The sequence below is a fragment of the Populus nigra genome, chromosome 19, assembly GCF_951802175.1.
Source record: "Populus nigra chromosome 19, ddPopNigr1.1, whole genome shotgun sequence".
NCBI lineage: Eukaryota > Viridiplantae > Streptophyta > Magnoliopsida > Malpighiales > Salicaceae > Populus > Populus nigra.
The window spans coordinates 12,788,676-12,803,715 of record NC_084870.1 but is presented as its reverse complement, the minus strand read 5'-3'; the positions used below and the strand labels follow the sequence as shown (position 1 = coordinate 12,803,715).

The following is a 15,040-nucleotide window of genomic DNA, read 5'->3' as shown; positions in this document are numbered from 1 at the left end:
CCATGTCCTGCATCAGGTTGAATAAGTTTTGAGTTATTAACTTTCATTTTCTAGCATTGTTGGAAATAAGAGATGGAGGAGAGCTATGAGAGAACTCTGAGTTGAATTAGAGCAATTTATTTTATTTTTTTGCTTGGGTAGATTCTTGATTTTATCATGGAGGTTAAGTTTCATTGTGTCAAAAAGTTGCCCACGATTTGAAGCTTGTGACAAGGTCGCATTTTATGTGAGTGAGTATTTCTTAGCTATCGTTCATTTGATTCTTGCTAGCATTATTGTCCATGAAATCTAATGCCATGCCAATTTTTTTTTATATCGTTTCCTTCCCAATTTTAAATTTTGTTTGGCTCGGCAAATTGATCTAAGAAATTATCCACTCGAATCGGGTTTCAATTTAAATATTTTAATATGTTTTTAAATAAAAATACACTTTAAAAAATAATCATTATCTTACCTAAACACTCCAGAATACATCTCAATATCATCAATAAAAAAGCCCGAGTTAGAACATCTACGACTGCAACAATCTAATGTGTTGTGTGCAAGTACTAGCAGTATTGTAATGTTTTATGTTTCTTTATGTTGTTAGATGACCGACCTCTCTGGCTATATGATTTTTTTTTGTGGCTAAAAACAGCAGCATTTCCCACAAATTATGCAGCCCAATCTTGAAGAAGTTCACTTTCTACCCATTTTCCACCCTAAGTAGCTTTCCACATTGTCCAGCCCACAAAGTTCCTTCACCTTAGGCATGGTGGCAGGGACCTCCAAGCTGAATGTTGAGTAAGACTCATCCATGCAACCCCATGAGTGAAGCTGTTGTCTAGCATCTCTTATAGCTGCTCTTGCAGCACAGTGAACTGATGCTGCAAGGAGTAGCGGTGGCTCCCCGGAAGCTGCACAAAGCATAATAATTTCATCATCAAACACCTATAAATGGAAGTCTAAGAAGACCAACTACTTGCATTCATCCATGGCAAGGTAAAAGATATTGCCTTGCATCCATAGAGACTTCCATTATGCTCTTCTGTAAAAGAAACAAAACTATGAAAAGCTTACCTTTTGAAGAGAGAACACGTTTCTGGTGATGTCCACTGTTGTGTATTTCCACATTGAATTGTTTTGGTATGGTGTCTATTGTAGGGATCTTATATGTCCATGTGCTGTCTGCAACCACTAGTCCATCAGAATTCGTCGTGTACTCTTCAAGCATAAAAAAACCAATCCCTTGGACAAAGGCTCCTTCAATCTACATGCACCAATCCTAACCTCTTAAAATTTACAAACAGCTATGAACTTAAGAATTTGATTCAGAGTTGTCACAGCTAGCGAACCTGTCCTAAATCCACCGCAGGGTTGAGACTTTGTCCACAATCGTATATAATATCTGATCTCAAAATAGTAGTTTCCCCTGTCAGAAGGTTTACCTCTACCTGTGTCACCATAGCTTCACATTAGTATTCCTGCAGAAAATTAGGCATGTAATCTTCTATGAAGCAGGATTCCCATCTTCCAGTTTGTATTCAGAAGTTTTACTCTAGTTTCAGATCATGCACTGAAGGAAATTAGATAGAGGTGTTCTGGAAAACCTTACCTCACTTACTGCAGCGCCATAGTTTAAGTAGTGCATCGAAGTAAAGTCAGGGATGTAACGTGAAGATGCTGATAAATTCAGTGATCCCAGATATGCCTGCATTTTGAATGACTAAGAGTAAGGTAGCAAAGAACTTGAGCATCTAAATGTCAATATCAAAAGAATATCGAAGTTCATATCCTGTCAGTATAGCAGCCTGACAATCAATTCAGAAAAATGCATGAAGATTTCTTCTCATAACAAATACTTGAATGTAAAGAAAGAAAAGAAAACCTACCTGAAAGGACCACATTATTGAAGGAATCATTGACAAGTTTCGGTCTCGAGGTTCGAACTAAGAAATATCTCAAATAGAATGTTCAAGAAATGTAAACAAGTACCTTGCAAATGAGCGCATCCCATGTTACGGAACCCATTTGCCCCTCCAACGATTGCTTTAGAGGTGCCAGTCTCTCAACCAAGACTGCACAGCAAAGTCTAACTGATTCACAGCTTGACTCTGATGTGGTGCTCCCTGCAGTCATTCCTCCTTGAGTTAAACTCAGAGTATCAGCTTGTATTACCCTTACTTTGTCCAGAAGATTTTCTACCCCGTCACATTTGATTGAGCTGAGAGCAAATGCAGCCATTTGTTTTACCTTTGTCCAGAGCCCTTGGCCCAACTCTATTCCGCCGACTTCAACGACAACCGACCCATCACTTAGAATGCTTACTTTCCCCGGAGTTGGTCCCACGAACACTTGATGCACAATAGGCACTCGAGAAATACCTCTTTTCTTCCACACCTTACACCTATTGAACTCCTTTATTATTTCAACCCTTTGTTTGAAGCTTGAAGATTCTGCTAACTTATTCCATATTGATGTTAGAGTATACTCTACAGAATCACCTGAGGCAACATCATAGAATAATTTAAGGCTGTCGTATCTGTGAAAATTTATGTTTCTCACAGAATCCACATCCATGGAAAGGGTAGACGCTACATGTTCGATTACGGTTTCTGCAATGTATGATCCTTGTACCTCCCCAGGGGCTCGCATTGCAGTTTTACTTGAATGATTTGTTTTGCATACCTTTATATCAAAAGATAAAGCACCCCAGTCATACTTTTTTAGCCCACTCAGAATGGTTTTTGGCATCAGTGGACTTATATCGAAAGATATTCCAGCATTGATTAATATATCAAGCTGTAAGGCTGTGACTTTCCCATTTGATTTAAATCCTACATTATAAGTTATTTCCATGGGATGCCTTCCTCCTGCCATTATCATATCGGTCTTGCGATTCAAATACGTTCTCACAGGGCGACGAAACTTGTGCGCTGCAAGAGCACATGTTGTAGCAACCTAAACGTTAACATTCCATCCCATTGTAAGTACTCGCACCAATTGATAACAGAGAAATGGAATAGTAAATCTATCATCAAGGAGAAATAAACTGAAAATCGTGTGGACTGAAGCGGTGAAAAAAGGATTATATCACAAATTTTATAGAAAGTTCAGCACTAAACACAAGAGAACAGGAACGTAGTAACAAAAGATCAATAAGTTTGGAATTGAAACCAAGACTTAGTTTGTTGACGGAAGTTTAAGACATGGAGATTTGTTTAGAATGAAACTCACAGGAATTGCTTTCATGGCCTTTCCACCAAAGCCTCCTCCGACTCTCCTTGTAATCACACGCACATTATGCTCAGGAATACCAAGACATTTTGCAATGGTAACATGTGCATATTCGGGACACTGGGTTGAACTGTAAACCACCATGCAGTTGTTTTCATCAGGAATCGCAAGGGCAGTTTGAGTTTCCATATAGAAATGGTACTGTGAACCGAGTTTTATCTAAAGCAACGAAGCAGCAGAAAGTTAGCAGTAAGCACAGATGCACAACGTTGAAATCTGATGCTAGAAAAGCACCTAGTCTGTGTACTTTTTAGGCTTGTAACTATCTATGCCCTCATAAAAGAACATTTTCTTCATTTCTATTTTCTATTCAAATGAGTGGAGTGAGTTGGAGGGAAGAGGGAGCGAAAGTACCTGGGCAGAGAGAATCTTGTGATCAGCCTCAACCAATCCTTTTGATATATCACCAACTTGTTTGGGGTAGAGGAGAAGAGGAACCTCGAGAAGGCTAGATCTCTTAATGGCCTCTTCTACAGTTAAAATGGGTGGTTCTAGATTTTCAATGTCATAATTATAAGAAAATACAAACTGATCGTGTATATTAGAATTACACTTCTTCTTTCTTATTTGTTCTGTACATATCCTGATATATATATATAGTATTACATTAACATATTCTAACGTATTTTACCAGCTGTTGATTTTGAATGCATAGAATCATATCTTCAAATCATTTGATTTTGAATGCATATAATCATATCTTCAAATCATTTATCTGCTGCTGCTTTCACGGAGGATAAGTTGCTGCTGCTGTAATCACGGGTGTATCAGATTCCTGTTCTTCATAGGATTGTTTGGTGTGATCCTTTACAGTCTCTGTCACTGCATTCACGGGTGGATCAATATCTTCACCCTTGAATTCAGTAACCATTACTTGATCTTCTACACGCCCCCTCAATCTGGAGGGTAGGTCACGGACATTCAGATTGTGTTGAACCTCTTTGAATTTAATTGGTGGCAAAGGCTTGGTAAGGGCGTCGGCTAACTGATCTTTGCTGGAGATAAACTGAACTACAAGTTCCTTGTTGTAAACTTGGTCACGGGCGAAATGAACATCAATCTCGATATGTTTGGTTCTTGCATGAAATTTGGGATTGGACGTGAGGTAAGTTGCACCAATATTATCACACCACAAGGTTGGGCTATGTTGCGGGGGCAGACCGAGTTCACGAAGTATGGATTTGAACCAGATGAGTTCTGCAGCAGCATTGGCAATTGCTTTGTACTCAGCTTCTGTGCTGCTGCGTGCTACTGTGGGTTGTTGTTTGCAACTCCAAGAAACTAAGTTGGAACCCATGTAAATACAGTAAGCACCAACTGATCTGCGATCATCTCTGTTGGCGGCCCAGTCAGAATCAGAGAATGCCTGCAAGGTGAAATTAACATTGCTGGTGATGAACAAACCTGTTGAAATAGAGTGCTTGAGGTAGCGAAGGATACGCTTGACAGCCTGCCAATGAGTGTCCAGAGGATTGTGCATAAACTTGCTCACTTTATGAACAACAAATGCTAAATCAGGTCTCGTAAAAGCCAAATACTGCATGTTACTTACTATACTGCGATAAAGGTTGATGTCTTCAAATGGAGTACCATCAGTAGAAGTAAGTCGACAGTTGGATGCCATGGGACTGGTGCAGGGTTTAACATTCTCCATCTTGCTTCTTTTAAGCAAATCAGCAATATATTTACGTTGAGTCAAGTACATGCCATCGGTGCACCAAAGTGCTTCAACACCAAGAAAATAAGCAAGACTACCTAAGTCTTTGACAGCAAAGGTGGTTTGCAGAGAATGAATGATATTGTTGATGACAGATGCACTGGAGCCAGTAATTAATATATCATCAACATAGATAAGAATGTAGATCACAGAATCAAATTTCTGTAGCACGAAGAGAGATGTATCTGCCTTACTTTCACTGAACCCCAGGGACAGGAGCTTGGTTGAAAGTTTGGAGAACCAAGAGCGGGGAGCTTGGCGTAAACCATAAAGTGATTTGTGCAGTTTGCACACATGGTTGGGAAACTGAGGATGAACATAGCCTTGTGGTTGAAGCATAAACACATTTTCATGCAAGTCACCATTCAAGAAAGCATTTTGCACATCCAACTGTTTGATAGGCCACTTATATGTTACTGCAATAGAAATTACTAACCGAATGGTGGCATGTTTGATGACCGGGCTGAATGTCTCAGAGAAATCAACCCCCTCTCGCTGGTGAAATCCTTTAGCTACTAGGCGAGCCTTGTAACGCTCAATAGCTCCATCCGCCTTTCTTTTTATTTTGTAAATCCATCGGCAACCAACAATATTTGCATGTGTGGGAGGTGAGACCAAGGACCAGGTGCCATTGTGAAGTAATGCTGAGAATTCTTGATTCATGGCCTCTCGCCAATGCACAGATTTGGAGGCTTGACTGTATGATGTTGGTTCTGTTGTTGTGGGAACAAGTGCCGCTGTCAATGCTTTCGGTAATGGATAGCGAATGAAGTCATCACTTGATTGTCTAGGGCGATGAATATTATTTTTGGACCTTGTGACCATAGAGTGAATGTTGGTAGGAACGGGCAGTGTATCAGCATGTGTAACTGGAGTCGTAGCTGGAGAAACAATGGGAGACAGAGCAGGTTCTGTTTCTGGAGAGTGTGTTGGAGGCGGAGCCTGATCTGTTTCTGCAGGAATCAACATAAGAGGTGCAGATGGTGTGCCTGTAGTAATATGGTTAGGATGCAACTCTATGGGACATAGGAATTGTGGCACAGTGATGTGGTGAGGAAGAGAAACAGACGTGGAAGGAGAAGGTTGATCACTCACGGAGACAATGGGTTGTGAGTAAGGGAAAAGAGTTTCATCGAATATAACATTGCGAGAAACATAGATTTTACCCGTAGAGAGATCTAGACACTTGTACCCTTGATGACAAAGACTATAACCAATGAAAATACAGGTTTTGGATCTGAAATTGAGTTTATTTCTGTTATATGGTCTTAAGTTTGGCCAGCAGGCACAACCAAATACACGTAGAAAACGATAATCAGGGATCCTACTATGAAGAATTTCAAAGGGAGACTTGTGGTGTAAAGCAGGTGTTGGAAATCTGTTTATGATATAGGTCGCGGTTTGAAATGCATCTTCCCAATATATCATAGGTAAATGTGAATGAGCTAACAAGCTCAAACCAACTTCGACAATGTGTCGATGTTTGAGTTCAATAGAGCCATTTTGTTGGTGAGTGTGTGGGCAAGCTAGGCGATGATTAATACCATTTTGGTGAAAATAAGTGTTTAGTCGTCGATACTCCCCACCCCAGTCTGATTGAATTGCTTTTATTTTTCTGTCAAACTGTTTTTCAACATAAGTCTGAAAATTTAAAAAGATACGTTCAACATCAGATTTAAGGTGAATAGGAAATAACCAAAGAAACTTGGAATAATCATCAAGAAAGCTAACATAATATTTAGCACCGGTTGTGGAAGGCACCGATGCAGGTCCCCACACATCGGTGAAAATTAAATCCAAAGGGTGCAACGAAATAGAAGTAGAATTTTTAAAAGGCAAATCATGGCTTTTGGCCATTTGACATTCAGGGCACACATTGTGTGTTTTATTTTTCTCTACGGGAAAAGAAAGAAGGGATAAAACTTGATTGACCACTGGAGCAGAGGCATGGCCAAGTCTACGATGCCACTCATAGGAACGAACACAAGAAAAGGCTTGAGGAAGACTGGAATTATTGGTGAATTGATACAGTCCATCATGAAGATAGCCTCGATGAAGGACATTCCCCGAGTAATCCTTCACAAGAAAATAATATGAGTGAAACTCAAAATACACGTTATTGTCAACACAGAACTGGTGCACTGACAGTAAATTTTTATGTATTTCAGGAACAAGGAGAATGTTATTAAGAACAAAGGTAGAAGAGGGAGTGGAAATTTTGGAAGTCCCAGTTTTTGAGATTTGCAAACCTTGGCCATTTCCAACTTGCACACTGTCTCCACCAGCATAGTCGGATTTCTGAAGAGTCAAGTTATTCGCATCATTGGTAAAATGATGTGTGGCTCCTGTATCTGCATGCCATGCGGAGTCCCATGTATGGTTGGAATTATTACGCATAGCGACCAGGCCGTGTTTTGTTGGTAGAGGAGGTGCTTCCTGGTAAGATAAATCAAAACGAAAATAGCATTTCTTAGCAGAGTGTCCAATCTTACCACATATCTGGCAAACAACAGATGGTTGATCATGATTCTTGTTGCTGGAATTATAACCACCACGACTAGCACGCCCCCTGTCACGAAAACCACCACGCCTTGGAGGGTTGTATTGTCGATATGCAATATTGGCAGAAGGTTGCTGGATGACAGGGGTGAGTTGATGCCTTGACAGGCGAGCTTCAGAAGTTAGTAATAGAGAATAGATTTCCTCAAGAGTAATGTCATCAGTACGTGCTGATATAGAGGCCATAAAGCTGTCATATTCATGGCTGAGTCCTGCAAGAATATATGTTATAATATCATCATGATTCAGTGGTTGTCCAGCAACAGCTAATTCATCAGTGAGTCTTTTGATGTAATGGAAGTAATCAGTGGCTGTCTTGCTTCCTTTTGTTGCAGTTGCAAGTTGTGTGTGGATTTGCAGAATGCGCGCACGAGACCGAGAGGAGAAGGTATCATCCAACGCATTCCATACAGCCTTGGAAGATGTATAAGTGACAACTTGAGCAAGAATTGGCTCAGACAGAGAAGTCATAAGAGTGCTGAGAATGAGATTATCCTGACGAACCCATTGAGAGTAGGCTGGGTTTAGACGTTCAGAGACAACAGAAGTTTCAGGGTGAGTAACAGAGATGATTTTAGGTGGTTTGGGAATGCTACCATCTATATAACCGAAGAGATCTTGTCCTCTAAAATATGGTACAAGCTGTGCTTTCCAGAGAAGGAAGTTGTCATGGTTGAGTTTGACAGTAGCAACAGAAGGCATGGCGATGACAGAAGAGTGGGGTGGAGTTGCAGGAGAATTTGAGGAAGACATTTAGACATTAGTCTTTTGATGCTCTGATACCATATAAGAAAATACAAACTGATCGTGTATATTAGAATTACACTTCTTCTTTCTTATTTGTTCTGTACATATCCTGATATATATATATAGTATTACATTAACAGATTCTAACGTATTTTACCAGCTGTTGATTTTGAATGCATATAATCATATCTTCAAATCATTTATCTGCTGCTGCTTTCACGGAGGATAAGTTGCTGCTGCTGTAATCACGGGTGTATCAGATTCCTGTTCTTCATAGGATTGTTTGGTGTGATCCTTTACAGTCTCTGTCACTGCATTCACGGGTGGATCAATATCTTCACCCTTGAATTCAGTAACCATTACTTGATCTTCTACAATAATCAACTTCAACAAGGTTGGATGCTATATCAGCATGTTTCTGTGTATCTGCAACCTGAGAGGGTCGATTGGTAGACTAGATTAGGCACAAATTCCCACAATCCAATTATATATTTCCATAGTTCACTTAAATAATGACATCTAAAATCAACAGAACTGAGGTGGATGTTATGAGATAAAAATACTGGATGAGGTGATTACCACAAAAGCAAGACGCTCTCCAGCATACTGCGTAAGCTCATCCGCGAACAAAGATTCAGTGCCAAACCTAGTCGTGCAACCTCTGTTCTCCCCACCTTTTGGAATGTCTCTGACCGAAATCAGCCCAGAAACTCCATCTGGTAGTAATTTAGACTTGAATTTGATATCCTTGACCCTTGCATAAGGCTTCATGCTATGAATGAATGCTCCATGTAGACAATTTGTAGGAGAGGGAATGTCATCCACAAAAACAGCCTCCCCTGCATAATTTGATAGATGAGTAAAGTGAAGATACCTAAAAGTGAGATAAATGAGACCAGCACTTAATTCTATGAGGGAAGCAGCCCTTAGATTACGCTGATCTTTATTTATGCAACTCGATGATGGAAGGAATACAAACCAGAAGCTTGAAGGGCGGCTCCAACTTTCTTAGTAGGCTGACCAACAGGATGATGATCATTGTTTAATTCAAGCACCTGCTCTGATGATGACAGCATAGTGGGTAATTGAACATGATCAAGCTGGCTGTACTTCTGTTTTATTTTTGCATCCTTGAACAATGAAGTATTACAATATTCATCCGACCAAACACCAGAAATTTTAGAGTTGATGTCTATCAAGGGGTAGAGAAAGTCAAAGAGATAACCAGCAGCTAAGCTTGACCTGTAGGCCGGACTCGGCGTGCCATCTTCAGGAACCACATTGGCTTTAACCAGTTTAACAGCTTCATATAGAACACCAATGGTTAGTATTTTTCCAGACAAAAATTTCTCAACGTCCTTTGCTCTGATAGCATGTTTGGTTCCATAAGCACCAAAAACGACCCGGCATTTATTTAACACGGCTGAACCAGAAGATTTCAAACAGGAAACTTCAGACAAGAAAGCTGCATTTAAATAGGGCAATGCATTTCCAAGGGGTCGCGGTGCAGCGCGATAAGTTTCGAATAACAACCTGCTGTCCATTTCAGAAGATATGTTCTTGGATGCTGCATAATTTGGAATCTTAATATTTAAGAGCACACTTTTGGAATCCAATGGAGGCCTTTCCAGAAACTCATCTAAAGTAAGCTTTTCATGCAAGGTACCAGTTAGAATGTGAACAAATGCACCTGCTGCCAGCAGTATCGTGGCAATATCTGATGGAAAATGTTTCCTTTGTGCCATCACCAAATTCCCCCCTACACTGCCTGTATTTCGAACAAATTCAGAAGCAATCTTCTCCATGTGCAATGCAATTCTTTTAAACACAATCTTGCATTCTGAATTAAACTCACTGTTATTTTCTTCCTTCAGAGCTTCAATAGTTTTAGAAATAGTGACAGCTGCCCCGATTTCGATTCCTTCTTCATCCCTCCTAATACTCGAGAGCTCCAGAACACATCGGAGATCTATGTACCTGTCATGGTGCTCTAGTTCCTTGTAATAACCCATACCTGTGTTACCAACCACTAGTTTCATCCTGGTTTTGCAGTCGGCATCAATGCCTTTTAATAAGCTCTGAAGCTCCTCAACAGTAGCAGGTGTGCACCAAGAATATCTTTCAGAATCCAAAAGCAAGGAAGATTTTATTTCCCTTTTCAAAAATTCAGGGAAAGTGCATATCTCATGATTATGGTCGTATAAAGGTAGCCTACTCATCCTCGCTTCGTGACTCTCTTCCTTCTTCCAAAAAGAGTTTAATCCCAAATCTTCCATATCAACATCAGCTGCAAAACTCTTACACGCATCAGCAATGGGTCGATATCCAGTACAGCGACAAAGATTTCCTGAGATAGCCTTTTCAGCTTCAACGACTGTCAGCTTGGAGAATCCTGGAGAAGGCTCCCTTTGGCCATTCTTTCCAGCTTTAACAAGGGCTCCGAAGAGTGAAACACACATTCCAGGAGTACAAAAGCCACATTGAGAAGCATGGAAACCACTGAACCTCTGGTGAATCGGATGGAATCCATCTTTGCTATTTCCAAGGCCTTCAGATGTTGTAACTGAACATCCATTCACACTGCAAAGCAGTGTGAGACATGAACTGACTGTGAAATCCTCGACTTGGTCACGCACAGGATCATACTTGGAGAGTAGAGCAATGCAAGCACCACAACCACCTGAAACCATAAATTAGAACAAATCATGAGAAACCACCTGAAGGCTCAATTTTTATAAAAAGAAATTTCGAAAAAAAAACCATCATAGCCTCAAAATTTTGATTGAACCGGAAAGAGTAATATTGAAAAATCAAGTTTTAAAAATGCCTCCCAACTAATAATATAAGTTTCAAATGAGCCCTCAAACAACTGTGATAAGAATATTTTCCATCTATCTTTCATTATAATCCATTCATTACCCTTTATTTTCCAAATAAGAGGCGTTTGATTAGAGCAAAGGAAAAAAAACTATTGAAATAAATATAATAGATTTGGGAAACATTATATGTAACACCCGTGTTTTGGTACAAAAACTCAAGTCTAAGTTTAGCCTAAACCCACGAACCCAATCTAACATATGTATTTAAAGAGAACTTTTGCAAGAAAATTGATTTTTTTTCTCTCTTCTTCTTTTCTTTTCCCTGTGACTTCCCTCTCATATTCACTAAGAGATTCAGCTCTAAAACTTAAACTTTTGGGTTTTAAGAAGGGTTAAAGAAGTAAGTAAGTATCATGACTCCTTTCTCTGTTGTTTTTTATTGGAAATTTGATATTTGATGAATTAAAAAAGTATTTTAGGGTTTATATGATGTTTAATATATTGATTTGATATATAGATGATTTAAGAGGTATAATTGATGTTTAAGATATTAATTTTAGCTTAGAACAAACTGTCTGAGAATTGAAATTATTGGTTTAAGGATTTGTAAATTTTTTGGAAACTAGCAAATTAGTATTATGGAGTCTCAATTAACCGGTTGACTGGTTGGCTTCTGGTGGTGGTTGACTGGTTGGTTATTTTAGTTGACCGGTTGACTGAGCAGTAAGGTCTGATTGATTCTTTTCAATTCGATCAGTTTGGGAGATGTTCAAGATAAATTGGGTGAATTTGTTTCAGTTTTATAATTTCATTTTGGTCTCTACTATTAGAATTGAAATCTTTTATATTATCTGCTTCGAGTTTTTTTTTTGTGTAATTCTTGTATTTGTTATAGGTTTTGCTGGCGTTTCTTCTAGTGATCATCAACAGTTCCCAATTCTATATTTGTTTGTCTTTTACCTTTGTTTGTCGGATGAGTGAGATAATTTTTAATATGCATGTAATATAAATAATATATGCATGTTGATTATATGACGAGTAAAATTGGTAAACTCTTGAATATTTATATATGTTACTTTATTTTTCGAGTACTCATCCATTCTTGAATTTACACTCGCATTCCATTGAATTAAATTCTATTCGATATGAAATTCATTTGCTTTGATAACTATGCGGGTATCTATTATGTCTTGATATCAGTATACTAGTTAAAAACTTAATACTAAGATAAAGTAGTTAGTCTATGTGTATATAATAGTCTGTACACCTAGCTGGTAAGAGAGACACTAGCCTATGACGACTAATTCTCTCATAGTTATCTGAGCCACAAACCTTGTCTATTATCAAAACACTAGGGTCTCGCCTGTTATCTAACATGTATTTCACTATTATATTACTAATATGCTTAATATGTATAATATACACTTGTTTCTGTTCTTATATTCCTAATATATTAAATTTTGGCTTATAACTTGTGAATATTTATAATGTATATTAAATATTATTCTCTTATTAAGTTAGTTGAACTCACCCTTTCATTTTAATATTATTTTCAGGTTTTTAGCTTATGTTGGCAAGTTAACCTTTGGTTAAGAATTCCTACTATATTTGTTAACATGTCTTGCTTGTTTCTGTGAGGTTTTTCTTCTTATTCTTTTTTATTTAGTATCTTAGACACTTTATTATTATGTTTTTTTTATTCAAATTTAGATTTTTATTTCAAATATTGAATTTTATTTAATGTAATGACTATTTTGAATTATTTATTATTTTTATTGGTTTTGAGAAATATCTTGAAAGTGTAAGAAATATTGTGTGATTCTATACAATTCGTTTTATAAGAAGCATGTTTGAGGCTTAACATAAATGAAATGTTTTTTTAGACATTGTTCATGCGTTGCCGGTCACGGACCTGAGATTCAAATAGTAATATTGTAAGCTTTTAGAGTTTCAATACCATATTGAAATCATAGTGGTGGTTTGATGTGTATATTTGCTATTAGCCTATTTGAACTTATATTTGCTAGATTATGAATTTTCATTGATTAAAATTTGTACGAAAAAAAAAGATGCAAATGGAAAATATTCTAAACAATGCGCATATGAGATGTAGTGATATTAAATCCAACTTGACAGGTCAACTTGACACCTGATTCGAGCTGTGTTTAAAATAAAATTTAGATGAGAATTAACTGTTATGATCAGTTATAATAGGTCAACCCACAACTTGATCGAATTAAGACTTTACCTTTTTGAAGAGAATTCAAAGCGATATCATTGCATCGTTGTAATTTACTCGGATTAACTTACTTCTCCGGTAACTCAAGCCTTGCACCGAGTCACAGGCTTTGCGAAGCTTAAAAACATTGGTGAAATGCAAGGCGATGTTATCCATCTATAATTTAACAGACAAAAACAGTTCATAGATGACCCTATGCCTATCACACATCAGACACGGTATGCAAACGTACAATCAAGTGCAGTGCTGGAAAAAGAAAGGGCAAACAATACCTTCGCCACAACCGAGCTTGACACTCTTGAAAGACGTCCTGGTTCGCAAGAACTCAAGCAAGGTTGTTGAAGGGTCTAATCTCGACGACACCTCGAACCTCTGTCCGTTGACGGCAAAAACTAGACTCCCTCTGCCTGTTTCCCTCTGCTTCTCTTCCATTACTGTGTAAAATGCTTGTGCGTGACAGACACAAAAATGGATCAGAATTATTTGTGATGGCTGATGAGAGACACACTAAAACCAACAATTCACATTCAAAGAGCCTAGTTGCTTTATAAAATGGAGGGGCATCTCACTTTCCTTTTCATTTCATTTGGCCCCATTGTATATTTTAACGTAGGTCGCATGCTCAGACATCCTTCTCCACCTCGCATGGGTCAGTCTGCAAGTTAAATATGCACGCAACACGATAAGATGCATGTACAGCTTGTTGTTTTCCGGTGTTTTTAAAAAATTAAATTTTTTTATTTTTTATTTACTTTAAATTAATAATATTTTTTTTATGTTTTTGAATCATTGTGCTGATGTAAAAAATAATTATTAAAATAAAAATATTATTTTAATTTATTTATGAATAAAAAATAACCATTATTACACTTTCAAATATTTTTATATTAATACATGGTTAGTATATAAGATATGATAACTGTAAAGAGTATAGTTTTTAACTCGGGCTTGCATGTGCTCAACTGAAAAACTTACCGTTAAAAATTTTGAATCTGAATATATTTTAATTTTAATGGAAAAGGATGTTTACGTGATCAAATGACAACATTAGTGATTTAATAAAAAAACAAAATAACGATGTTTAATTAAAAAAATTTACCCGAGTTGTCTCGACAACTCTAGAGTTGACCGACAATGGAAATTACTCGAACTCTTTTTAGACAAGACTTCTCATATTTCTGGGTAAAACTAGGACAAGGAGACAGTTAAGTAGCGAGGGACAAAATTGATTACGTTGGAGATAAGTGGGGGAAAGGGATCATAGAAAGTGACATTCATTTGTACCTAAAGCCCAAAAATCAACTTTATAAATATCTCCTGTATACAATATTTTATTAAATTTCCATATGTCGATCTTCGGACCCGGCTTATATGAAAAACATTATTCAGAAGTTGATCTGTTTAATTCATTTAAATTAATTAAAATTTGATTTAATTTTTTTAAAAAAATTATCCTAGTCAATGAGTTAATATATTCAATTTATAACTTGAATTTGATATCAATTCAATCTCAAATTAAGCTTAATTAACTATAATTTAAATCCAACCAGCATCGAATTAATCCAAGATATATGTACTGGAAAGATTATTAGATAGATCCAACATACCTAACTTGTAAACTGACTTGAATTAATGCAGTAAGTTTTTTAAGTATTATATCGAAGAAGTTTTAAATTAATATAA

The 15,040-nt window shown here is 37.5% G+C and overlaps 1 protein-coding gene and 1 non-coding gene across 3 annotated transcripts; both read right to left on the bottom strand.

The window, feature by feature from the left end:
- Window positions 1–589: 589 nt before the first annotated feature.
- Window positions 590–13,789, bottom strand: LOC133680645 (indole-3-acetaldehyde oxidase-like). 2 transcript variants are annotated; one of them, XM_062103677.1, is made up of 11 exons: window positions 13,630–13,789; window positions 9,279–10,979; window positions 8,879–9,138; window positions 8,681–8,732; window positions 3,631–3,788; window positions 3,217–3,435; window positions 1,975–2,940; window positions 1,595–1,690; window positions 1,335–1,433; window positions 1,060–1,249; window positions 590–896 (listed from the first exon to the last, which is right to left on the bottom strand). In XM_062103677.1, exons 1-11 carry the CDS (start codon window positions 13,787–13,789, stop codon window positions 679–681), a joined length of 4,119 nt encoding a protein of 1,372 aa, XP_061959661.1. In that variant the 3' UTR covers window positions 590–678. The 2 variants fall into 2 exon arrangements, with proteins under 2 accessions (XP_061959661.1, XP_061959663.1); XM_062103679.1 differs by lacking the exons at window positions 590–896; window positions 1,060–1,249; window positions 1,335–1,433 and adding an exon at window positions 1,440–1,463.
- Window positions 7,668–7,804, bottom strand: LOC133680688 (small nucleolar RNA Z247). The gene has a single exon (XR_009836369.1). It is a non-coding gene; the product is annotated as a small nucleolar RNA Z247 (small nucleolar RNA).
- Window positions 13,790–15,040: the final 1,251 nt, after the last annotated feature.